Raw genomic sequence first — 27,477 nt, 5'->3', positions numbered from 1 at the left:
GATTAGAGGGTAGTCTCCCTCCGCCTTCGGTAGAGGGGACGGGTCCTGACTGTTGTTTGTGCTTATGCGGCAAATAGCAGTTCAGAGTACCCCCCCCCCCCCGCCACCTTTTATGTGGATTCCCTAGAGGGAGAACTGGAGAGTGCCCCCCCGGGGATTCCCTCATTCTGCTGGGGGACTTCAATGCTTGCGTTGGCGACGACAGTGAGACCTGGAGAGGCGTCAGCTGATGTTTTGAACATTGTCAAGGGAATTCTGCAGTCTGGCAATTCAACACAGGAGCTGACTAAGAGGTTCTTTATATTTATGAAGCTGTCCTCCTTCTCAGTATCCATCACTAGAGTACCAGAATAATTATGACTCGGTCTGGAACGAATGACTTGTTTGGTCTAGCAAAGGTCCCTGAGTCAAAGGTGACACACTAAAATGTCCCAACAAACAACTCATGACCTTTTACTGTCAAAGAAGATAAAAAAAGAGCTTGTGATTGGAAAGTAGTGGGACGTTATTAGAATAATTCCTAACTGATAATTCCTAGGACTCATCAGAGAGCCTGTCATCCGTCTCTCTGGTAAAGAGAGACACGTCTGTATTTCTGATGGACATTTAACAGATAGAAAGAAATCATTCAGACGGGTAGATGTTCCCAAAGAAAGCCGAAAGACGACAGTGAGCCAGTGTTTTCAGCTCCCGTGGCACCAGACTACAGCCTGCGTGGGTTTTCCTCAGGCTGTGAGGGTCTGTAACTCATCTCAGCTCTGCAGTATAAAGAAAAAGACTTCTGATTTGTTGAACCCTCCATATAATATGTCAATAGCATGCAGAAGTCTAACTTAATCCCTTTATACAACCCTGCTACAAAATGATGAAGCAAAGGAATGTGCCAGAAAGAAAAAGTAGTGATCAGGAAAAGAGGGCGGAGCCTAAGATGGATCAGTCAACTGGTTCCTCCTGAGCTTCCACTTGTCTTCTACGCATTGACCGAGTACAGGCGGCATATAAAAGTCTCCATAAAAATAAGAGCCGCAAGTTCAAAACATAAAAGGAAACTAATCAAAGTAGAAAATATGACAAATGTCATTTCGTATATTTATTATTTTTATTTGCGGCAGTTTTTTTAAGAATGTCTTTTATCTGTTATTGCAAATGAATTTATTCCTTTTATATTCTTGATATTTAATTTAATTCCCTTGGAATAATTAAATGTAAAAAACAGGATTTGTGTCTTTAAATTGAAATAAAACTTGAAGACACAACATGATAAATCCATATAAGTTATATTTTTGTAGCAAATTAAGAATGGCCGTTTGTTTCCTTCTTTCAAAGAATCATGATGTTCCAAATTTTAAGGCTGCATGTCTTTCATACCCGACCAAATTATATGTCAGTGCATGAAACTGAAATTGTCATCGAAGGGTCATTTTCAGGGAAATCAAATGATTTGCCACTACATGTTAAAGTATTTTGTCCACACATGTTTATAGCATGAGGGACTAAAGCCACACACGCGTCCGTAAAAAGTCCAGGTGGACAGTTTCAGTGTTTCCTCCTTGATTTCTGCGGTGTCTCTCAGTCGGCCACCACGTGTGCTCTGCTGCTCAGACCATCTGCCGCACAGCTTTTCGGAGCATACGGTAGGCTACGGCGCAGCCTTTCAGGGTCGCGGTGTACAACTTCACAACAGGAACGTTTTCAATTTCCTGGTGCTTACTCCAAGCTTGTGCTTGTGTAAGTCCAGCCACCATGTCCCTGATGCGCTCGACCGGTCTTGTTATGAGAAAACCAACTGTCAGATACGAGGATAAAAAGTGCACTCTTTACCGCAGTATGTCCTGGTGAATTAGAGTTTAATGTTGTGGAAACAATGGTGGCCCAACAGGGAAACCACATGAAGTAAGCTTTTTTTTTTTTTTTTGGCTGCAGTTTCTGTATTGTAAGAGTTTGAAGACACAACAAAAAAGTTTTTCTCTGAATGGAAGGAGATCATGTAACTTTTTGTTGAGAACCTTTTCAAAATTTATCATTTTGTTGACATCCCTGAAAGACGGGATGCCCGCCTCCCAATTAATTCCTCTCATATTTAACCGCAGTGGTTTTGCCTCCACATACATGGCAGTCCAACAAAAATGTCCTTTGTTACTTTTTCTGTCACATTAGAAATATTCCCCCAAACTTCCCGTCTGACTTCCAATTTACTGTCAGCAGTAGCTGCTGCGCTCTCCTCTCTGTCCTCTCCTCCCGCCCCTCTCTCCTTCCTATTCATTTTCTACCTCTCACTCTCCCTCCTCTAAAAAAGCCACGGTCCCCCCCACCGCCACCACCTCCCTTAGCAGCACTTCCCCCAGCTCACTTTACAAGGGGTGCCTGTGGAGATCTGAAGTCTCTGCGGTGAGAGGGTTTTTTTTTTTTGGCATTCTCAGAGCTACAGACGCAAAGGAGAAGCTGACAGGGGCCGCCGTGAGAGCCGCAGTGACTGGTCTAACACTTCTGTGGCCACATGAGAGAATGCTGTCAGGACTGGCTCTGCTGCTGCTCCTCTGCCTCCACATACGTGTGCAGGGGAAGCCGCGGTCACAGGTAGGACCTGCTTCACCTCTGTTGGGTCCTGGAGGGAGGAAGTGGGGGTGCACGTTGATGTCAGCATCTTGTCTGTATGAGCTGGACTCTCTTTGCGGTGCCACATCACTTCTGCCATCCCCAGAAATCCTGGTTATTGATCAGACTGCTCGCCAGCAGCACTGGACAGTGTCATTGTGGAAGTATTTACAGTGCGGCTCTTGTCACTGTGGCTCTCTTTGCTCTCTGGGCTGTTTGTTTTTCCACAGAAAATTCGCAGGCTGGTTGAGGGATTAAATTTCCCTCCTGCTCCATGAGCCAGCCCTGCCTGGGGTCTATAAAGATGTACTTGGAACTCTGTTGGACTCGAGCTTGAATTAGCCCGCTAGTTTTAGCTCATCTGTGTTTGCTGGTGATTTATGAGGCTGGTGTGAGGTGTAAGCTGGAAACGCACACGACAACTGGAGTCAAGTGCCAAAGTCTTGATTAGATGGTCTGTGCTTGTGTTATTTGACTTTAAATTGCATTAGTAATATTTTCATGTTTCTCTTGGCTCTTCACCTTGAGCCAGCACATATTGATTAGTTACAGGGGAGAAATTAGAGTGGCTGCATCTGTGGAGATATCAAGCTGGAGCAGCTGGCAGATACCCGGCGTGTAATTTATATGAATAAGGAAGAATTCTCTTCAGGTGTTTTGTAAATCATCACTGACGTCGCTTGTTAATTAGAGCACATGAGCTGCGGCCGTAGGGTTGTGGCACATGTTTGGTTATTCTTTATTCTTTTGTGCTCTGGAAACAAAAACCTCAACCTTTTAAAACCTTCAGCCCTTGCAATCTTAGAACGAGTACTAATTCAAATCATATTTCTGAAACAACCTTTGCTATAACGTCTCATCAACAGATAAATGTTCGGGCGGCGGTAGTTAGCGGGGCCGATATCGTCTGATTTATTGGTGCATCCCTACATTTAGCATAGCGGAGGTCTGCACTCCCGGGTTCTGTCTGTGGAGTCTTTCAGCCACATGAAAACTACACAACTGGGCCGTACTTCACATGGACGATGGTATTTTCACTCACATTTTACCTTCAGCAAATATTACATCTGTTGTGATTTATATATCGCATCATATTGTGATCAAATTTTGACTGATTGTTAAACTCTAGCCTACATCTTTGAGGGATGTTTTGATTAAAACCTACCAGGTCAGGTGGTAGGCCACAGTGCATCAAACCTGTTGATACTCAGTGTTTGTGCTCGGACGTGACCGAGAGATTTCGTTCCCAAAAACAATCCACGCTAATCCGGGCAGTGATATCATGAGAAACCCTATAATGGCCGTGATTCACTACTGTCAGGGCTATTTCTGAGTGTTTTTATGAACACACCGTGACCTTCACCCCGGACTGTGAGGGCGGTGGATGAGGCCTCTTCCTCCTGTTCGTTTCAAAGACTTACAACGGTAAAACGCCGTCTCAGTAGGGTGTCTTACATGGCTGCTTGGCATTGGGAAACAAATCAAACTTCTCTGTGCTCCTCTGAGATGTCATCTTACTCCCTCCAGAACTGTTGGTTCTGAACGCAGCAGCTGTGTGTCTTCCATGTTTCCTCTTTCTCATAAATCTGTGCAACTGGTAATAATATAGGAAGATGTCAGACTGAACACCAAATGTTTCAGGATGTTTTCCACATCTTATAACACTGTTACTGACTTAACAAAACAAAACAAAATGAAGTGACGCTAGCTCAGTGTTTATAATTCACACATGGCCATGAATACTCTCTTAAAAATTAATGCTCTTAGATGGTAATGAGCCGGCCAACGAGGCAGCAACCTTCCACTGATCATATCGATGTGAAAAGCTGTTGCAGAAGGAGGGAGTGCACTTAGAGACTTCGAGTTCTGCAAAAATGATTTCATACTTTACAAAGTAATGGGTGACCTTTTACTTGCCAAATTGAAAATGAATCCAAACATAACATAAAAGAACACAGTGAGTAGAGTCGTGAACAGGGAAAAATATCAGCTGTTTGGGAAATACATGGCCTTAAACCATCCTCGCCAGAGCCAGATTGTACTTCAGTAGACCCGCAGGCTGGCTGACGGCTAGTTAGCTTCGACAGGTGAGTGGTATTGGGTGGGAAGTGTTAGCATTCCTCTGTCAAAAACCATTAGACAGAAAAGGTTCAAGATCCCGGTTTGTCCAGAAGTAATTCCTCTTCTTCCTCTCATACAAAGTCAACCATGATTAACAGCAGATTTTATTCGGAGGGAAATGTTCTGTTTACTTAGACAAATTCACAGTTTTGCCCAGACTCACTGCAACCAGCATTGCTGTCAGGATTGTAGTTCAATGTGTCTGATTATGAAATTACACTTTTAAATTGTTATTTTAAAGCAGAAGTTATACACAAGTCTAGATATATGAAAGCAGGCAAAGGTCATTCAGAAGAAAAATGTATTTAGTGATTGTTAATGGGGGTATGCTAACACTTACCATCCACTACCATGCATTGTGCTAGGCTAACTAGCGGTCAGCTGATCTCTGTGGGTCTCAGCTCTCTAATGTAACACAGAGAAGAGAGACGGATCCTCTTGTGTGAATCTGGGGAAGACGACAAAAAAAGCACATTTTCAAAAAAGCCGGTGTGTCTCTTTCATGTGACCTTAGGTGACCCTGGTAGTATCAAACTTAATTTTAGTTTCCCTTCATTTCAGTTGGCAAAATAAGAACTTGTAAATTTGTTGGACCCACAAAGGTCTCTTGTCTTGTCCTCAGATCATTTCCTTCTACTTACAGTAAATAAAAGCAGTTTGTCCGTTCTCTCGTTTTGGTTTGACAAATGTTACAGGAGATGTCCTGAGATGTTATGTTGTGGAGAGTGGAAAATCAAGTAATTACAACTAAAAACACAAGCACTGGTGTTTCTGTTTGTGGCGAGGAACCGCAGTTGGCTATTTAGTTAGTGCTCCCATTCTGGCAGAGCCAGGAGTGAAATATGAGGGGGAAAGGAACAATTTGGAGAAATCTCTGAGAATAAAGTTCTGAGGAAGATGAAGTCAGAACTTCCATCATGTATAACAGGGCAAGGGTCTGAGTTAAATAACCTTCCGTCACGCATCATGCCTTTGATAAAAGTCTCCAGTAAACAGTCACTGCTTCTCCAGATGAGGCTGTGTCTTGTGAACATTGTGGTACGGAGCAGGAAGAGGCTGGACAGGCAGAGAAGTCTCTTTAAGTCGTCCTCGTGGTCACCTTCTCTCTACATCTGCACGCATACACACGGGAAACGTTCACATATTTTTCAGGATTGATACATCCACCTCGTCATTTATTCATAAACACGTTGTGAAGAATGTTGCCTTCTAAAACTGAATAAATGCTTCTGTTTTGTGTCAATGTGACAGTTTAGATCTGGTAACAAATAAGACTGGGTTAGGGATGAGGGGAGATTGTGGCTTGGATTAAAGTTACTACTCAAACATTTAAGCACAAAAACCAGTCATGGTTTTGGAAAGACTGTGGTTTTTTATTACATTACATTACAAAAATACCAGTGAAAATTAGTAATACTTCTCTCACATGCAAAATGGCATTTCTCTACTTCCTGGCCTCTTGTGAGTTTAGAATTCCTTCCATCTATTTTTAAGAACCCCAAATTCATAGGTCAACATATTTATTCGTAGATTCAAATTCAGCTCACAACACTCTGTTTTCTTACAGCCGTCATGCAGCCCTTCTAGCTCACTTTATGGTTTTATCTCAATGTGGAGCTTGATTTGCATATAAAAATGGGAACGGGATAGCCGTCTCTCCTTGAGTATCCCTTGTGTTACCCCTCTGTCCATCACCTCAACTTGTGCACATCTGTGGAGTCGCTTCATTTCTGTGGTCATGATTATAACGGTCGCTAGAGGAAATCCGCCGCTTCGACTACGCTAAGTGAACTCGAGCCTCTAATATACAGTGCGCTGCTGAATTACACCTGATAACAGCCCTTTAATGAGCTGTTAATGTCCCGATCGTCTCGAATCTGGCGAGACCATCTGTACCTCACAGGCCCTGCAGTTACATTTGGACCGCCTCCCGTCTAAAATTTAGAAAGATATCAAACCAGTTAGGAGAATAAACATTCACCGTGAGTGCAGAAATAGACCCAGCAAGAGCAATCAGACAAGAACAGGAGTGAGGTCTAGAGCATGTACCGAATGTTTCACCGTCAATAGAAATTGGTACATTTTTATGCTTCTGCACCGGTGAAAGCTGCAGGTAGGCAGTATGTTTTCAGGCTTGCCCTCTCTTCCATTTTTTTGTTAACATGATGTCTCCTGGAGGGAATTTCTTCAGATTTGGCTCAAACGTGGACTGGAGCGCAAGGATGAACTGAGAGGATTTTAGTGGTCAAAGGTCACTGTGACAAGCACACAACTGTGAAGTGGTGTCTGTAGCGCGAGAAAGTCCTTCTTTGTGTCTGGTTTCCTGATGACAGTGTTCTACACAAAGAAGTTCAGTCTTGAGGATATTTCCAGGCTGCAGTAAATAAGTACATGAAATATGCTGAAGCACCACCTGGTATTGAAAGACAGCTGCATGTCTCAGAGCTCCATTATAAAAGCAAAGACATATGTAGGTCATAAGATTCATTTTTCCTCCTAATATAACAGATTTAGAAAATCAAAACGGGATTCTAGACGTGGGTGGAATTCCCCTCCTCAGTGTAATCCTTGTTAAGAGGAAATTTCTGGAATATTTTGTACTTACGGCGCGTATCTCACACAGGATGTGACAGTAAATCAGGGATATTCGGTGGCTCAGGCGGTTTATTAGTGAGAACGTCACATGTGACCTCAATAGCGTGTTGTTTCCACGGATACAGATGTGTTTGAAGTGCTGACTGAAGTAAAAGCGCCTGCTCATTAAAACCAGTTAAAGATCCACAGCATCCCAGCATGTGGGAGACAGATGCAGGTTCTCCTGATCATTATTAGATGTTTGTCTACGTGTGTTACAATCTCTCTAATTCAATTTCCAGACTCAGCATCATGTCTTGCGGTCATCATAAATTCTTTGTCGAGGAGTGTGTGTGTGTGTGTGGGGGGGGGGGGGGGTTGCTTCTGTATTTTCAAAATGGAACTTTTGAGAGTTAGGGCTTTACTGCTTTTCCAGATGAGCTGGTGTGTCACAGCTGACCATCAACATTACCTCATTTCTATGCGTAAAGAGCGATAGAAATCCCCAATGTTTCACCCAGCAGCCCCCTTTAACCAAGCGCCCGTAAATATGTTTTAAAGTACTGCACCACTTCCATCGTGGGATGTATTTTTTACTGCAGGAGAACACATACCTTTATTCCCTGAAGTTTAAACCAGATAAACTGGAATGTAACCCAGTTGATGCGATAGTTGTTAAGATAACAGTGAAGAGGAACATTTTTGTGGTGAGACGGACGGACAGGGGAACCGTGGAGACGCAGGTATGAAGGTTCTGGTGGGATCAGAGCCGCAGCCGGCCTGGATGCCTGCGGATTAAGATTTCAGGAGGATTAACCGCTGCGCCATCTCCAGACTAAGAAAACATCCTCTTGTAAAAAAAGAAAAAACCCTCCACGGTTTCACTTCTGTGCTTGTGTGTTTGACGTACAATCAGGTTTTGGTTATAAACCAGTTTATTTATGATGCTATTAAATGCTGATGTCTGGGATGTTCCTTTTATTCGTTAATAACAACCAGATCGCTAGTTTGAGTGATGCACTGTCCTAAACCTTTAAAAGTTTTATTAATAAAAATAAATAAGATAAAATGCATTAAGAGATCAAAGTTGAAGCAGATTAAAATTAGCCTTTTGAGTCCAGCAAGGGTTTACATGGTTAGTTGGGGTTTTTTTGTTTTGTTCTGGGGTTTTTTTTTTTTCAAGGCGGGTGGTGAAACGCTCATCTACGGTGGCCCTGAGAGCTCAAAGCTCCTCCGCCATTTATGGATGAAATTGACAAAACACAGACATGATAAGGAAATTGGACTTAGGCAGCCCTGATAAAACATGCTGCAAACACACACAACACATTAGAAACTCTGTAAATTCCATTAAGCAATAACAGAAGTGTTTCCAGAAAACACTTTAAAGGGGTGAAGACATCTGGACACACTTTTTCTGTGGCCATCACAAAATTAAAATAAACCAGAAACACTTCGATTTAGCTCGATTTCCTAAACCGCTGATGAAGAACCCACTCCTGGGATGAGTCCTGGTCCAAAACCACAGCAAGAGAAACACAATCTGCATTGTACAGAGTGTTGAGCTGGGATTTTAATTTCAACGACGATAATGATAAGAATTATAATAATGTCAAATGTGATCATCGTGAAGCAACTCTTCTTTTCCACCATTTGAACTTCTTCCTGAACAATGTCAAAATGTAAAATATATTACAGCTCACAAATGTGTCAGAAAAAATGGTTAAAACAGAACAATTTTTATTGAAATTGAAATCCCAAGACTTTTTTTTCCCCGTTACCTCTAAAATGCAGAATGATCACATTTGTTGTATTCTTAGATGACCCCTCAGGGCCTACTTGCAGCACTGTAGCTGCTCAACTTAAGGAGTCACAGAAATCAACAGAAATCAACTTTTGTGTAAATACTCAGTAAAATGAGTTTTGTTTTTTGTTTTTTTTCCCAGACACACTGCTCAAATGTAGTTAAATCCCTTCCTGCGAACCTGTACAAGCTCAACCATGACGGGAAAAGTAGGAAAACTTACGTGCTTCTTTTTATTGTCTTATAAAGTTGTTTTTGTCACTCCTGCATTGGTTTGTGTTCTGAGCTTGCATCCACTCATAGTCGACTGGAAATAGCATGCAGTTCACACAGTATTTTACATGTTTTTGGATCTCAGACAGAGTGAAATGTACTGCTTTAGTGAGGCATGCGCTTCATCGGTGTCTAGGTTTGTCCTCCAGTCATCACGGATGCTGCTTATGTCTTCATGACAGCAGCTAGTCAGATTCTCTGCGTCTGCACCCTAAACTTCCGCTGACAGAGAGGTGGCTTCTGAATTAATTCAGTGGTTGCAGCGAGGCCTGGAGGTTAGAGTGACCTCCCGGTAACGCTGGCCTGCTGGAAGCCTTCGAGCTGGTTCAGACAGATAGCCGACCACTGCTCTTCTAAAAACCAGTCCATGTTCGTGTGGAGTATAAAAGTAATTTAAGTGGACACTTTCATGTGACTAAAACAACTTCTGCTTTGAGAAGTTCCAGCACCACGTTGCGCTTGTATTCCACCACATTTCAAACTTAATTTACCACGGCGGCACGTTCATCTGTCGCTGCCGCTAATGTGAGCGTGCATCGCTCTGACCTCTTATTCCTATGTGCTCTCCAAGTGTTGAACCACAAAGCGGATCCCCCACATGGATAATCACTGTTATTGCAAGGCAGCTGTAACATTATTCCAGACCTGTCAAGAGCAGATTTAGAGTTTTTGCAACGAGACCCTCGTCCGCCACTTCATTAGCTACACTTGTGCAATCTCTTGTGATCCAGCTCAGCAGCTCCTCCATACGTCCATCCGGCCTTTATAGAAGGGTTAGTTTTGATTTACGTGGTCAGAGAGGTATCAATTAAACCGCATGATTTTTATTGAGCTTATGCGGTAGTTTGTTGCGGTGCTGAACTGGACTTATTATATAGAGAGATGTTTCTAATATTTTAGGCAGCCATCACCAGCCACTATGACCTCAGGGTAATAAAGCAGAATTATTACCTTTCTGACAATGCCTGCAAAAACTGAAATACTATATTATAGGCTAAGCTTTGTAAAAGTAGAATTCAGGGCAGAGCTGTTGGATTGTTGCCTACAGTACTGCAGTACAGGTGCACCTATGAGGTGCTCAGGGATTGTAATAGAATACACACACACACACACACACACACACATATATATATATATACTGTATATATATACCTGTGATTCTCAAACTTCTGGTGCTCAGCCACTTCTTAGCTGGATCTATCAGATCTATATTTAGTTACTAACAGATGTGGATGCTCTGTCATAGATGGATATCAGTTCCTCTGTACCTGAATTGTGTTCCTTAATGTCCTGTCTTCTTTAAACATCACTAACTTGCTGTACTCGACTGTTTGCTTCATTTAAAACTGCACCATTCAACTTTTTGCATGAACAACAGTTCACATTTCTTCTGTGGCTGCAGCAGCTCATAGTGGTAATTATCTCCTACTTTAAGTTTTAGGAAGTTTTTCTTTTCATTTTTTTTTTAAACTGTCTGTCAGCACAAAGTTTCCATGCTTGCAACAGTTTTTTTTGGTTAACTTTAATTGTATTCGTCGACCAAACTTCCTACAGCAGCAGCTGCTCTCTGCAGAGAGCCTCTGATAAAGCCACTGTACCTTTCCTCCTGACGGCCGTTGGAAAACACAGCGGAGCGTTCAGCAGCTCAAAAGCCACTTTTATTCTCCAGAGATGCAGGAGACCAGAACAGAGATCAAAGCAGAGAGAGAATAGTTTTTTTTAAATTTTTGGTTTGGTTTTGAAAAAGGAGGCCAAAAAAATCCAAAGTTCTGTTCTTGCTGCTCCTAAGCAGGCGGTCATGTGCTGACACGTTCGCCGTATCAACTTAACCGGGCGATAATATGAGAAAGACTAGCTGCTCTGCTACAGAGAAACACAAAGGTAATAGTTGCTCTCACATATTAAATAGCATTTTTCTGCTTTGAAACTTACATTCTTAAAGTAATACTTCACCCAAAAGAGTGTACTTTGCATTTCAAGTACTGACAAGTAGCCGTCTTGAGCTCACAAACATATTTTTCCCTCCTGCATCACTTCTTTGTGACCCCAGAATGCAGAAAGTGCCAGTGACAAATATTTAGCTTCAAGCTAATGGTGAACCTCTCAAACAACTACAAAAAAATAAAATAAAATAGCAGAACTGTCCACAAATGTCTTTCTACAAACTCTCCAGAGCAACTTCCAGCATAAACCACATCTTCTTTATTCATCTTTATGTGCGCTTGTGAGTTGGTTCAACTGAATGCAGCAGCTGGTCAAATTACTGAGCATCGAGATGAATAAAATAACATGGATCGTGCTGGAGGATGCGCGCGACACTTTATCGGCGGGCAGTGTTGCTGTTGTAGCTGTCAGTCACCATTAGCTTCAGGCTAAATGTACATGGGTGGCTCCGTCTGCTCTCTGAGAAGTGACGTGATAAAGGAGGAAGTGATGAGTAAGGTATCACTCTATGACATACATGCTTTTACTCTTGAATAAAGGAGGCGGAATTTTTCAAAATCCTCAAATCCACAGGATTCCAGTTATTCAGTTCTGGTCACAGCAGGGTAATTTAGTAAATTTGTGGCTAAGAAGTGTAACGCTGAATTCTGTACGTCAGCGTTTGGAGTCCAGACCTGAGGGTTTAGATTCTTTGCCTGTTTATTTTCTATACTGGATATGTGAAAGCTGCAGAGAGAATATAAATCTATCAATCAAAAGGTCAATGGGGTTCCATTTATTATTCTAAGTAAAAGAAACTCACCTCTCGGGACGTCTGAGTCTAATTTCTGATATCTTGTTGTGTCTCTGGAAGTAGGAGAAGTCTCCAGGGACGAGTGCCTTCGGCGAAACTGTGTGAGAGTCCAGTTTGTTAGGAAAAACTCTGAATTATGATGAGCTGAACCCGGCTGCATTGTGTGGGAACATACCATCAGGATTTGCTTTGAGATGATGTTGTTTTCAGTGTTTGTGTGTTGACTGAGTCGACTCACTCGGCCGTCCTGACACACGTTTAACCACTTCCAGATGAAAGCGACATTTTGAAAATCTCATTATAGTTCCGGTGAAAAGAGGTTGATTTTTTTTCCTCTCCAGATTTCACGAGCCACCCACAGAGAGGAGGCGAAAGAGCTGCCTCCTCCTCCTCCTCCTCCATCACACACGACGAGGGTTCTGTTTGAGTTCGGCTCAAACTCTGGGAGAGTTATCGAGGGTTTTGCTGCGTTCATGTGTCTGGACACCGGCAGCACATCATTTTGATGGGTTTGCAGTTGAGGTCGTGTTTGTCACGGGCATGTGACAGTCAGAGGGATTAATGGTGGATGTTGTGTTTTCTCCAGCATCATTGCTACTGCAAATCTTAGAAGTTTGTCTTGACAGTTTAATGATACATCCATCTATATCACTTCATATCAAGTAGTCCCTTAATTCTTTAATACCTCCTGATTTTTTTATTCTTTTTTACCGTAAATCTTTTTAGCTCTTCCCCTATGAATAGAATGAAATACTTATGTGTTTTTAAATCCGCAGTCATATGATATTACTTTCACAACGCAGATTTTGGATCAATAAATCACTCTGCTTAGGCTCCATCAATTTGTTTTGGTTGAGACGTTTTTCCCCGTCCAAACGACCACAGATAACCTCTCAACATGTCAGTCTTTGTTTTATGAGAGGAACATTTTTCCCTTTTTCAGGCAAACGTGGACTTGCTGTTATAATTGTGCTGTTGTAGGTCGAGGGGATTTATGGTGAAAATGGAGACGCGGAGGAGATATTCATGGGTAGTCATGTCACTAACAGCCTTTATTTGCTGCATTTTTAGAAATTTTCCATTGTGAACTTATTGCTGAGGGTCAAAATGTCCCTAAATCTCTTTTCACCATTACATTGTTCTTTTATCACTGGACTGTAACGTTGGGAAAGCTGCTTCAGATGAACAAGAAACACAGCAGCGCCACCCTGAATGCTATTTGACCACAGGAGCACTTTTAATTCACTGTCCTTTTCTCTCATCACTTATTTCCTGCATGGAAGGAGGAACCTCGTGTTTGTTTTGGCCCCTCACGGATTTGAGTTCAGCCCTTGACACCATCTCTCCCTTCATCTATATCTCCCTCCAACCCTCTTTTCTCTCTCTCCACCTCTTTATCCTCACCTTGCTCCCTGTCTTCCTCTCCATACGTCTCTCTGCAGGCTGATTTACGGCCCCCCTTGCTCCGCTACCCTGTGTGGATTTCAACTATTTTTATGACCGAGTAGACAGTTCTTGTAAAGATGTTTTGTTTTCAGGGTTACGTTTAGCACCTCAGGACCACATGTGACGCTCAGTGTCCACGTGTCCGCGTTGTTAAGTTAGTTGCTACACCGAACATGATTTTTATAAATGTGGGGAAAAGCTGCACAAGTTATTAAAGGGAATTATGTTTGCGTGACAGTGCGGCGAGAGGAATATATCCACTGATTCAGGGGATCCACATGGAAGTCTGCACAGCGACTGGAAGGGCCTGGGATTGGCTGCTGTCCAGTCACAAAGAGGCTTTGTGTGATTATTTCTTTCGTCCCATGACGTCCACTCTTCTTAAATGGCAGATTTTGGGGCTTAGTCTGACACTGCAGTGTTGCCTGAGCAGTGATGCCAGATACACGTTTGCAAGGTTAATTTGCCCTGTGCATGATGCTGAGCAGTAGTGCGAAAAAGTCCTCTAATGCAGCGTAGCCTGCAGTCTCTAGTCGTCTAATTCAGACATGAGACAGGAATTGCCCCGGAATGCATTTAGATTGAATACATTTGTGTATATTTTTCATAAGCTTTGTGTGGTTTACTACGGCCTCGGGAAGTAAAATCAAACACCAATAACCTCCAACGATATCTATCATGTCTATAACGCCATCAGTTTCCCTTTCAGAATCAGATCAGAATTTTACAAATGTGGACCGTTGCATCTTCAGTTAATTATTTAAAGCCCCAGCCAAGCAAAAACAGGTCACGTTCTTCTTCTTTTTGCATCCCGCTCATCAGAGAGAGAGAGAGATCTCTCACTGCTAGCTCCAAATAGATGGCGCAGGGGAACTGAGCCTGAGTGTACAGTAGCTCCCCGGTCGCTGCACCACCTGTCTGCACAGCGAGTTGCTTTTACTGCTGGTTTGACTGAATTTATGGACTGCTGATGTTAACTGTTCTATTTTTACTATGTCCAGGTTTCCTGTGATTTACTACCATCAGTGTGAAACCGAAAACCATAGAAAGTGTGTGTGTGTGTGTGGGGGGGGGGATTCTGGGGTCAATCCAAAGCGAGTCACAACAAGAGTGTTCCTCTTGAAAATAATCATGTGAGAGCCCTGCAAATAGCTTATTTTATAATTGTGGTTAATAATGAGTTTATGAAACATAGTCTGAAGGAGCAGCTCAATTTATCTGAGTGAGACACATCCAGTAAAGCATTTTCTTTACTAAGAGCCTTTGGTGCACACCGTGACACTGCAGATACAGCTGTTTCACACCTGTCACTCCACACAGCCTAATTGAAACTCTCTGGTCTCCTCCGTCTCCCAGAGTCTGGGCTGTGATGAGTATCTGGGATCAGGGAAGGTGATGGACAAGTGTGGCGTGTGCGGAGGAGACAACACAAGCTGCAGGCTGGTCTCTGGTGTCTTCAAACACAGTTTGTCTAAGATTGGCTACCACAAGATCGTGGAAATTCCAGAGGGGGCCACCAAGATCAACGTCACAGAGATGGTGAAGAGCCGCAACTACCTTGGTGAGTAAAAGCATCATTCGGAGTCTGTAGGCTGTGGGATCACCATAGCAACAACGCTGCTCTATCGATGTATGTTTTCACATCTGTTCCAGCATCGTCTGCATTCCTTTTTGGATGAAGGTGAATCTGATGGCGGTTTTCCCTTCTTCCTCCCTGCTAATGTTCATAGCAGCTGAGCTCTGTCGCAGTCTGGAGCTGAGGGCGTTTATCTGCTCGTCTGGCTCTGAGAAATGACACCAAGCATATTTCCTCAAAAGTTGCTCCCTTAAGTTGGAGATGGCATCTTGCAGTGTTGGCTCCTTATAGAAGTGTGTGTGTTAAATTACATCTGATCCTTTATTTCCCTTAAAAATCCAGCATAGAGGCAAAGTGGACTTCAGCAATGTTTGAAATACCTCAAATCACCAGGTCATTTGCAGCCGTGTTTTTTTTTTTCCAGACATGTTTGTAGTTCCACAACTGACAAAGCTTAGGTAATTACAGCTCCAGTTTTCAATCCTCTGGTCCATCTGGTGTTTTGTAACATAGCTACTGTTGTGCCAGTGAACTACAGATGGAGCAAAACCAGAATTGCATTAAAGGGAAAATCTTCGTCTTCTCTCCAGAATCTTACGTTTTTCTTGTAGGGATTGATGAGGTCGGGACCGAGATGCCAAATATCATCTTGCACATTCTTCACTATCATGCTGATCGTCATATGTTGTGATTCTGTCCTGGGTTCCGTGAGTTTGCAGCAGGTTTCCTATATTCTGCCCGTGTGTTTTTGTTTGTCACCTGCAGTGAGTTGAGCTCTCTTGGCCGGTGCTGGAAAGGTTTCATGGACACACAAACCACCATAAGTTAGCATTGCAAAACAGCAAAAAGCTTCGTAAGATTTAATGGTAATCGGGCTGTATTGACGAAGCGCCTCTCTAAGCACGCTGCAAGGTGCAAAATTGTGGTTAATCGTCTCAGTTAGCCCATGAAATTATAATAGTAATATAGAAATAAATTAAAATTCTTTTCTGCTGATTTGAACATGTGTTTTCTTGCAGATAATTTAACTGCCTCCAGACTTAATTGTATGTTTTCATCCCCTGTGTAACATGGAGGAATGGGAAGGATACGGGAATCTCCATTCATGTTACAGTTTAAAGGTTTGACATCAGTGAAGAATCATTTTCGGAAGGGTGTGACATGAACATGAATCACGGAGGGTGGAAAATATTTCTATTTGTTATGCTGACATTTGACAGGTTTATTCTGCAAGTGCCAGATTAGCGCCCGACGCTGGCAGCAGCTGCTTGTAAAATTAATTGGATTTGTCTGATTAGAAAGCAGATTAACAGAGGGGGTGCGGTGTGACTTTGCCAGATTTCTCCAGCATGTGGCCTTTCACTGGAGCCTCCGAGTGTAAAGGCACTACAAAGATAATTGGTGTCTTTCTAAGCGTGCAACAGTTGGACAGAGCAGTGGGCTATTTTCAGAGGTGACTGTTGGAATGTCAGACATTGTTTAATGAGAGCCGTGCCCCAGCTCAGCAGTGAGTTCGGAGGAGGAAGGCAAAGGCCCTGATTTCCCCCCAGGGCCGCTTCCCTCGAGGAAAGTGGATAAACATGCTTTCATTAGAGGATCTTGCCCCTCGAGCCTCACCGTCCTTTTTAATTAAGGTGAGGAATTTCACCATTCTATGAAAAAAAAAAAAAAAAGCACTGAGAACACAATCAGGAGTTCATCTGCTGATCCCAACTACTTGGAATGTTCTGCGTTATTAATTTTTAACACACCCCAACATTCACAGTTACACACATGGTTTGTTGTAAGACAGAAGAAAAACAGTACTCCACCCAAAATCTAGTAACAGGAAGATGATTCCCACCTGCAGAACTCTGGAATGCAGTAAGAGTCAGCCTCGTGTATTTAGTATGCAACCCTCTCGGCCAACAACAAACGGCAAAACTCTCCATAAACCTGGACTATCAACCTCCCGAGCTCGTCGTCCGGTATAATCCAGCTGTACACGGATAATCAGTCATCCATAAACATTCTTCAGGTGTAGCTCTAGTTCACTCTAGCGCCGAGCAGCTACCGCCGAGCAGCTACCGCCGAGCAGCTAGCGCAGCCAGCCGAACCCACTCGCTCACGCGCTTCTGTGCTTGTTCCCAGTAAGGCTGAGCCCATGTTTGTTTTCAGCTCATGCCGTTTTCTTCACGGCAAATCAACGTGGCTGACTCTTTCTGCACCAAGTGTCACAAAGACGAGTGATGATGAGTGATGAACTGGTGTAAAAATAAGAGAATTTAGTCTAAAATTAAGTATCGATTAGATTTTTTTTAAAAACATCGATGTGTATTTTTGAAATTCAAACAACAGCGGGACGTACATGGGCAGGAACTCTAGCAGAGGCTTCCTGCTGTGTTCTTACCACGTCCTAGATTTCCCCTCAAAAGGCCTCTGTTCTGCGCTGTGCATCTCTAATGTGCTTTTAGTTGTCCAAACACTCTTTTACAAGCCTGTCTAACGTTACACTTCTAATGCTTTTCTAATGGTCCCTTGTACTTAATCCATGGAATCAGGGGAAAACATTTCAGGAGATTTTGTTACATGATTTGCATGAAAGTTTTGCCAGCACAAACAGACCTCATGTATGAAAAGACGTTGCTTTGAAAGCGCACGTGAGAGCATTTATTCAGTTAGCTATAATTAGTTTTTTGTGCGGAGAAGGTCAGTGTCGGTCTTTTTTTAAACTTCATTATGGCTAAACGGTTTAACATGAAACAATAATCATATGGAAGAGATTGGGGCAACATTTTGCTTTTCATCAGACTGTCCGACTGTCAGTGGTGATTATGTGGTTATTCTCTGTTCCAGCTCTCCGAAGCCGATCGGGGCGATCCATCATTAATGGAAACTGGGCGATTGACCGACCGGGGAAGTATGAGGGAGGGGGGACTATGTTCACCTACCGCCGACCCAACGAAATCAGTAGCACAGCTGGGGAATCCTTCCTTGCTGAAGGGCCCACCAATGAGATCCTGGATGTTTATGTGAGTAATGAATCGGCTCGGACCTCCACATTCCTACAGTGGGGACTCCTTTATTTGACCAAAGAAAATAGAGCTGTCATTGTATCAGAACAGCGATGTTCAAGTATTTGCATGTGATGGGTATTTTATTCCAGGATTATAGATTGAGTCTTATCTGCTTTGTCTCAGATGATCTTCCAGCAACCAAATCCTGGTGTTCACTACGAGTACATCATCCCCTCTGAGAGACCAGTCGGCCCTCAGCAGCCCAACCACAAACCAGACGGTAAATATGACCCAATCTCTCAGTTTATAACTATAACATTGTCTTGACACATATATGAAATTCCTCCAGTCTTCCTTAGTCTGACACCGTTTAGGAAGTTTAGAGGAGACATTCGGTTAAATATTCATCCACAGAACGCTAAACAGCAGCTTGGCCAGCGCCAATCTCTGCACATGAAGCAGCGTGAACCAGAAATGTAAGGATTGAGCTTTGTTTCATCGTGCAGTAATGACAGTGATGTTCATCTCTGTGAAAATGTCATTCACCGTAGCTTTATGAAACTGTACATCAAATATTGTCCATCCAGTCATTCAACCATGAATGTATTTTGTCACCACAGCATCATATTTCTGTCTTACAACTCCTGTGTCCACGTTTCAGGGAATTCTGTGAACAGAGAGGGGGGGTATGACCATCACGGTAATACTCATCAGGAAAATTACAACACAGCAGGTGGGGGGAGGTACCCTTCTCATCTCCCTGACAACCAGGTACCCACAGTGAAACCACCCAGACGTGAGAGAGAGCACAACTGGAAAATGGTTGGGACGACTGATTGCAGTGCCTCCTGTGGTAAAGGTGGGACAGCACACATGACCGGAGTGATTTTGGATCGTTGCAACAGGAAACAAAGTCTTCATTGTTACCTCACATTCATTGCTTGTGTTTATTTGACAATGTATGTTAAAATGCTGAATTGACCGGTTGCCTTTGTTTGCCGTTCAAAGAGAATTTCAGAACCGGGGCCAGGCAGTTAAAAAGAAATAAAACACAGATTATTACTCCAGATTAGAACTCCAGCAGCTCCTTTGTGAAATTTGTGGAATTATTCATAAATCCAATGTAATATTCAGTGCTACTATCTTCTGCGTGTGCTTGCTAGGATTCAGATACACCATCTTCCGCTGCATCCACCGAGTGACTCATGTCCACGTATCAGACACGTTGTGTGACAGCAGCAGCAAACCGACCCCCCAGGAGGAGCCGTGCAACCTGCAGCCCTGCCCAGCATTGTGAGAGGCCCCCTGCACATACTTCTGAATGCTGCTGAATATACAGCAGTCACTGAGGCAGTAGCACACTTGAGTGTAATGCAGATCAGATGAGTAATCAATGCCACATCGAGGATAAAGAACAGTGGAATCTCAAGCTGTACACGTTAAAGCGACTCTGTGCAGCATTTGACCTTCGACAAACAGTTTCAGCATCCTGTTGACTTCTCTGTACTCTCCTTACTCCTGCTCTGAGCTCCAAATGCCCTGTGGGTCAGCCTGGTACCAGAACCAGCTCCAATTAGGGTTTACCCCCCCCCCCCCAGTTTAACTTTCTGACAGCAATAACGGCTCAGAGAATATTTAAAGCTTAACTGATCCATCTCTCTTCCCACTGCCACATTCAAATATCTGTCTGATATTTCAACGCATGACTTCGAGTCAGCCTTGCTGGCTTTCTGTGGTTGTAAGAAGAGCGTTTGGCTCCAATTCTTTTTTTCCCTTTTTTTTTTCAAGCCACAGAATGGAAAGGGAAGCAATGTTTCCTTCAGCAAGAGGGCAGGAGACAGAGAGCCGCATGGCATCATCAGACACACAAAATGATTTGATGCAGATTTCTATTATTTTGTTGATTTGAACAGTCGTGCCTATGTGGCTAAATTACATCTTAAATTCTATTATTTTCTTTCTGGTTATTCAACACTCTGATTTCCTCCTGAACAATAAAGGCCACAAGATGGGGAAAAAACAACAATGGGACTTGCATGAATTTGAGTGCCTCCGTCTACAGCTTGGTGTCAGTGCATCAGTTTCGTTGTTGGTAAAGTCAGAGTACATCTCTGATTAAACAAGAAAATGTGTCAGACATACAGAACATGGGCTTCGAGACCTTCCTAATATTACGTGTTTTATCTGAGCAGCTGGGATATTGGCGAGTGGTCCGAATGCAGCAAGACGTGCGGCCTGGGCACACAGCACCGTCAGGTCCTGTGTCGTCAGATTTATGCCAACCGCACCCTCAACGTGCACACCAGTCGCTGTCGACACCTGGAGCGACCTGAAACCGCCAGTAACTGCCAGCTGAAAATCTGCAGTGAGTGGCAGATCCGCTCCGAGTGGACCTCTGTGAGTGGCAGCTGTCGGTCACAGTGTGGCTGAATCCTCTTCTACCTGACGACACTTTTCTCCCCGTACTGTATTGATGATGTCAAGATTTTCTCACAAGTGTCCAAGTAGCAAAACCCACCTAGCATCACTGCTAAAGCACTGAAAGTCTAATAACTGAATGAATATTTTATACCGAGCATAGAGATGGTAATTTACCAGTTAATGTGCTTTGTGGGGGTTTAACGCATTTATGTGACTGGCATTTAGTAGAGATTCTAGTTGGTTAATAGTCCATCACAAAATAAATTAAAAAATAAGAGAAAAACAATGAAATGTCATTTGGGGCCCTGCGCTTTGCAGGAAGCAGCCCACATAAGGAGACCACAACAAGCTCTTCAAGAGATTCACTGGTGCAGCAGATACAGTGACTCAAGTCTGCAGCTCAGTATTAACCATGCACTTCTCTTCCTGTAGTGCTCGGTGCCATGCGGCTTGGGTCAGAGGTCACGCGAGGTTCGTTGTGTCAGCAACTTGGGTGACTTTGTTCCTGATGAGGAGTGCAACATGAATCTGCGACCCGTCGACATAGAGAACTGTGACATGGGAACCTGCGCCAAGAGCTGGTTTTATACCGAGTGGGGCGATAGAGTATGTGACGCTGGATCTTTCATTCCTGTCTGTAACAGTGGTGCTCAGCTAAAAGCTCCTGTCGATATTCACAGACAGACTTCTGCAGAGGTTCTGTTTGAAGATGATGGTTTCATCATAGCTCATCATCCAGAATGATCTTTATCCAGCTGTATGCTCAGTAATCCACACAGAATACCTGATGATGCACTTTGGAGTTAATAAACAGATGTTTTTAGACAGATGCTTTTTTGTTTGTAGTTGGTGGCGATATGGTATGTATGCATTTTGGAGTCACCCAAAAAAAAAAAAGTAACCCAGCAGTGAGAAAACCTACCCATTGGAGTTTGGAAGATGACAAGTCTTTTTATTTGTCCAGTTTCTTTAATAATACGGTTTCAGTTAACTTATTTCGCCCCAAAACGAACAGCAGACATTTGTATTGTGACTTGCTCCATTATTTTTTGGAAATTAAAGCATATTTTGAGTCTGCTGCTGATCCCCTATTAACCCGAGTGCCTCGTCCTCAGTGCTCGGCTGAGTGTGGGATGGGTGTACGAACTCGAGGAGTTCTCTGCCTCACCAACCACATCAGCAGTCTTCCTCTGGAGGGCTGTGGCAGCGAGCGGCCTAAAGACTCACAGGTCTGCAACAACGGTCCCTGTGAGAATCGCATCGAATGGTTCACTGGCCCCTGGAGCCAGGTACGAGGACCAGTAGCTCAATAACACTGTGTCGTCACAAAATTCTTCTGTATTTCTTGATGTTTCATTGATTCCAAATGATGCACGCTGCTGTTGTACGTGTCCCAGTGTTCTGCTGAGTGTGGTGCAGGTAGCCAGCAGAGGTCAGTAGTCTGTCTGATGAGGACAGATGAAGGATTTACGGTCATGCCGCAGTACGAGTGCTCCTCCTTTGACAAGCCGCTCAGTCAGCAGAGCTGCAAACTCAAAGCCTGTGGAGCCAAGTGGTACCACACTGACTGGAGTGCTGTGAGTAAGATACCAGAGTGGTCTTTAGATGCTAGTGGTAGGATATCAGATGAAAGGTTTTGCACATCTGTGCATGCATAATCCTATGAATGTCTCGCAACATGAGAGATCTGTGTACAGAGTAACTTCCTTCACACTCTAAAAAGATGTGCTGCATCAGACACCAGTGGTGTTTTCATAGGGGTAATGCAGGAATGAGTTTGTTTCTGTTTAGGATCGTTTAACATCTGGATCCCTCGTGTCACAAGTGGCGCTCAAAATGTTTAAGCCTCATAAATTTGGTTTGAAACGGAACTTGTTTTCCTCAGTAATGAAATATTCAGTGTAAAAATGCGATTGGCCTTTGGCTGAAGGGCACAAGATGAATACCAAACGAGAGGCTCGATGCTGGTGCTGAATTCAGGAAACGATCGAGTGAAGCGAGATTAAGATCCACACACCAGGGAGCTCCATTAGAGGATTTTATTATGCTCTGTTAAAGTGCTCTTTACTCAGACTTGCAAATTGATCAGTGAGTCACCATCGTGTGAAAACACAACCACAAATATAACTACACTTAATATACCATACACAAGTGTGTGTTGTTGAGAGTCAGCTGCAGTATCCATCAAGCTTTAGTCTTCATTCCTATTAATGGGTGGTTGACGCATGCTGCTTTCATCTGTCCGTCCAGTGTTCAAAAACCTGTGAGGGAGGCTACCGTGTGCGGGAGGTGCGCTGCCTCTCTGATGACATGCTGTCCAGCACAGGCTGTGAAGAGCAGCTGAAACCAGCGGAGAGGGAAGACTGCAACCCAGTGCCGTGCATACCACAAATAGGTCAGTCGTGACACGTTATATGGAATATATATCGAAAAAAAAGCAGTCATTGTTGTGACTGAAAGTTCTTCGGCTGAGTCAACAAGCAGAACTCTGTTCCATCCCTGAGGCGACTGGCTGAGCCAACCTCTGCACCTTAAAGTGTTCCTTCACCCAAGAAGTGTATTTTGACTTTCACATACTCAAATATGTGTTTTGAGTTCATGACGTTGCTTTTTTCCTGCCTCACTACTTTGTGACTCTAGAATACAGAAAGCTCCTGTCATGTAACTTTGGCTTGAAGCTAATGACAACTGACCGCTAACAACCACTACAGCACAAAACAACAAATCTGTTCAAAAATGTCTGTTTACAAACTCTTAAGCGCATGGCTGCTCCTTCTGCTTCCTGGAGTCACAAAGAAGTAAAAAAAAAACAAAAAAAACACTTTTTGGGTGAAGTATTGCTTTGAACTGGCCAAGAGAGAACACAGTATTGTGTTTGCAGTCAGTAAAAAATTTAAAAGAAGGATCATATTCTGCTTCCTGGTAATTAGAAATATGAAATTGAAACTTTCTGTTCCTTCCAGATGAGAACTGCAAAGACAAATACTTCAACTGCATCATGGTGGTCCAGGCTCGACTCTGCGTGTATGATTACTACAAAACTACATGCTGCGCTTCATGTTCACGAGTAGCCCACAGACACTCAGTCCACCGGGGACGAAGCTAGCATCCTTCCCTCAGTCCCTGAGCTCCATCTGGAGGCAGACTCAGTACCCGCAGCAGGCACTCTGCTCCTGGGCCAGCCACAGGAACGGACTGGCTGGACCTTCCCTGAAATGGACACTTGTTTTGATTGCCTGGGACAGGAACAGGAGAATTAACAGTGGTTCGGCCAGCTGCTGGGAGAAAGAAATATTTCTGAATAGTGGAAAAGAGGAATCCACTCACTGGACAAACAGAACCGTGATGGAGTGAGAGAGGTCAGCAGCAAACCGAGGAACCGACAAAACAATTGATCCGACGACAAGACTCCATCTTTGTTTTTAATTGGACGCAGCTGTCTTCCCCCTGCAACATAATGGCACGTGTGGTTTACTAATGAAAAGGAGAGCTGCTGTAAACTCCTTATAGACTTTGTGTTCTAATCTGTTTTTTTTTTTAAGCAGAAAAAACAAATCCACAGATAGACAGATTACATATTTCATCGTATGAAATCAATATTATCGATCGTCCCGCTTCACCAAAGATGCGTAACCTCATCAAACAACTAAGAGTGACAAAAACCAGCAAACCAATCTTGAGCATCAATGCCACCACGTTGCTGAAGGTGCCTTCCTTACCCACTGATGGCCTGCACAGCTATGAGATGTAAATGCAGCTCGTTATATTTATGTATATATGTATGTACGTACGACACAGTGAATGATAACCTTTTTTTTTTTAAGAGTTTCTCAGACAGTCCATCCAGTAACTGAGGAGAAGAAGCTCTCTTATCTTATTTATTTGTGTGTTTCCCCAGGAGGACACTGGTTTATCAGTCACCCGTGAGTTGTTTTTTTTTTCCTAGCTTCACTACTCGTCCACCAGTCACATCTTTGAGACAAGATGTAGGCATTCTGTGCCTGCAGATGGTAGCAGATGGTCAGATGAATTTTAGCCCTGGAGTTGACTTGGAGGGAGAAAAAAATATATATATGTATGTATATTTAGAGGCCACAAGATACTACAGTACATATCGCCACGATTGTTAGTTTGAGGCCGTAAGAGTTCCCTCAAATGAGTTATTTTATATTTTAAGGCCATGAGTTAATTCCATTTAGGGAACAAACTGAACTAATAATGCTGTTTTGAAGATCATTCCGTGATGGTTTAGTCCCGGCCCCAGTTGAATTCACCGTTTTTCCATGAATGATTACAAATATGTAGGTTAAATCATTGCGGCCTTTCAACTATCAATCAGGCATGGTAGCGTAGGTTTACACTAAGATTAATGGCAAAATCACTGCTTTTCAGTTACACACACCTCCTGCACACTGTAACCTTTCAGATGTTTAACTGTTTTTTTTTATATAATGGCTGTTATTATTTCCCTCCGAGCACAGAGTTACCTCTTATCCACAAGTACTGTATATCTCTATCATTGTATACATTCAGGATGATGCAAGTATTAAAGGAATTCACTATGTGAAAGAACTGTTTTTGATTGTCCCAGCATGATGGCCTTTGTCCGCCCCAAAACAGTGCAAAAGAATTGAGCATAAATTCCAGAATCTTCATTTTCAACGTACTGATAAAACATCTGTATTTGCTTTTTTGTTCTTTTCTATGTTGTTGTTGTTGTTTTTTTTTTTTACCACAGTTACTATTTTTGAGAATGTCTAAAAATAAACAAACCTACTAATTATTTGTATACTATACAGCAAAGTTTCCCTGTGTAATTTTTACTTCATGGAGTTTTACTTCACATGTACTCCACCCACAGGACATTGATGGTAGTACAAGCAGTGATAATAAACACTGAATCTTTGTTTTTGTGGCAAAATTTGCTTATACTTATTGTAAATATATATATATGTAAATGTATATGTGTGTGTATGTTTATATGTATATGTGTGTGATATATGTATGTTTATATACATATATTCATATATTTGTGTCTACATCATACATATATGTAAATATACACAATAAAAATAAGTATGTATATAATGCATGTTTGTGTATATATAAATACACGTATATGTATATATACACACATGTATCTACATATATGTATATTTCTATATACATATATATACAGACACATTTATGAGTGTGTGTATATATATATAATGTGTGTGTGTGTGTGTGTGTGTATATATATATATATATATATATATATATATATATATATAATGTATGTGTGTGAGCATTGCTATTAAGATCTGAACCATCCATGCTCTCTTCTGCATTTGAAGTGTCTGAATACAGTTGTACAAATTCTGAGTTTGTCATCAAGGCACAAGAAACTGTTTTTCAGAAATGATAGCTCTTACACGTACACAAGGAAGTATACTGTGATGACATTTTATTATCCACACATGAGTAGGTTTGTCTTACAGTGATTGTAATAGCACATTTGTCTGTTTATGTATCTGCTGCCTGTCTCCTCAGGGTCGTGTGCAGAGACTGGAAGGCTGCTGTTGACTTCTATTTCTTCCTCATTCTGCCATAGTTGATCTTACAGGACCAACCAGGATTCTGCTCCAGGTGGAATCTCCGCTCGGCAGCAGCTCGCTCAACGTACCCGGCCTTGTCGTCCTCTGAGAGAGCCCTCCACCTTTCTCCCAAGACAACATTAAGATGAATGGTGTTCTTCATGCCTAATTCCTCCTTGACCTTTAGCCTCTGCTCCATCACAAACAACATGTACGCATTTAAAGGTTTCTTCACATACGGGACATTCTTGTCCTCACAGACAGCCCTTTTCACTTTTTGTACATGTTTTTTTGGAGGAGCAGGAACGGCGGGGGGAGCTAGTATAGAAGGAGGCCCGAGCTTGTACACCACCTCTCCATCTATCATTCCAACAGGCTGCAGGACTTGTTGGGGTCCAAACATCATCCCTGGTGGTGCATAGTTGAGGTTTGGAGGAGCAACTGGGGGATTGATGGCAGCCTGCAGATCATTCAGACAAAATGGCTGCACATACGGATTAGGCAGCTGGTCGTAGAGATTAGGCAGTTGGTTATGGAGATAAGGCAGTTGGATGTACTGGTTGGGTAGCTGGATGTACGGCATGGGTAGCTGGTTGTACTGAGTAAGTAGCTGGTCGTACTGAGTAGGTAGCTGGTCATACTGAGTAGGTAGCTGGTCGTAGTTTGTATAGAGAGCAGGCATGGTTGGGTTTGGCAGCAGAGGGCTCTCTGCCCAGGAGAAACTCCAACCGTCGCCTTCGCCATGGTCTACCGCTGGTTCAGGGCTGAGCAACAGTTCAGTGGGATCAAGAGGTGAAGCATTTGGTAGAGAGTTGAATAAGTCTTCAAAGTCAAAGAATTCTGGTGTTTTCTCGTGCGGGTTTGTTGCTAAATTATCCATTGAAAATGGGTAACATTGAATTAGTTGTTTGCAGTTCTAATGGTTGGGACTGTCATTTATTCCCCCACACAGAACCCTTTTATGATGTCATGAACACAGTATGGAATTAGCCTCAAAATTCTGAATATTCTTGCGAATGATGTCATAACCACATCAAAGCCTTGGTCCCAAGTCTTGTGTTGTCATGTCATGTTTTTCCTTGTAGAATGTAGCCATATTTTAGAAATGCACGTATTTACTTAAAATGTTAAATAGCCTATCCCAGCATCTACGGGCGAGAGGCAGGGTACACCCTGGACAGGTTATGTGACACCATTGGCTGTCAAATGTTGACCTGACAAAATCAGTTGCTCAAAGTTGCACATTTGCTTTTGTAAATCAATTTTTAAAGAAAAGAGTAAACACTGTTCATTGTATTTTGCTTTGAGCTGGAGCCTACCCCAGCTGTCATCGGGGGAGAGGTGGATTCCACCCTGTA

At 42.8% G+C, this 27,477-nt stretch overlaps 1 protein-coding gene across 1 annotated transcript in view; it reads left to right on the top strand.

The window, feature by feature from the left end:
- Positions 1 to 25,455, top strand: part of thsd4 (thrombospondin type 1 domain containing 4) — a 48,063-nt gene extending 22,608 nt beyond the window's left edge. Inside the window, exons 8-18 of the mRNA XM_086189573.1 lie at positions 14,907 to 15,111; positions 17,962 to 18,137; positions 18,306 to 18,402; positions 18,784 to 18,981; positions 19,286 to 19,415; positions 20,315 to 20,519; positions 20,976 to 21,149; positions 21,659 to 21,832; positions 21,941 to 22,120; positions 22,794 to 22,938; positions 23,507 to 25,455. Coding sequence (XP_086045699.1) covers positions 14,907 to 15,111; positions 17,962 to 18,137; positions 18,306 to 18,402; positions 18,784 to 18,981; positions 19,286 to 19,415; positions 20,315 to 20,519; positions 20,976 to 21,149; positions 21,659 to 21,832; positions 21,941 to 22,120; positions 22,794 to 22,938; positions 23,507 to 23,649 — 1,827 coding nt within the window. The 3' untranslated portion in view covers positions 23,650 to 25,455. The remainder of the gene's footprint in view (positions 1 to 14,906; positions 15,112 to 17,961; positions 18,138 to 18,305; positions 18,403 to 18,783; positions 18,982 to 19,285; positions 19,416 to 20,314; positions 20,520 to 20,975; positions 21,150 to 21,658; positions 21,833 to 21,940; positions 22,121 to 22,793; positions 22,939 to 23,506) is intronic.
- Positions 25,456 to 27,477: the final 2,022 nt, after the last annotated feature.

This window comes from Aulostomus chinensis, chromosome 2 (assembly GCF_037954235.1).
Source record: "Aulostomus chinensis isolate RoL2024-O1b breed Wild chromosome 2, RoL_Achi_v1.0, whole genome shotgun sequence".
Classification (NCBI taxonomy): domain Eukaryota; kingdom Metazoa; phylum Chordata; class Actinopteri; order Syngnathiformes; family Aulostomidae; genus Aulostomus; species Aulostomus chinensis.
This window is presented reverse-complemented; position numbering and strand designations above follow the sequence as displayed.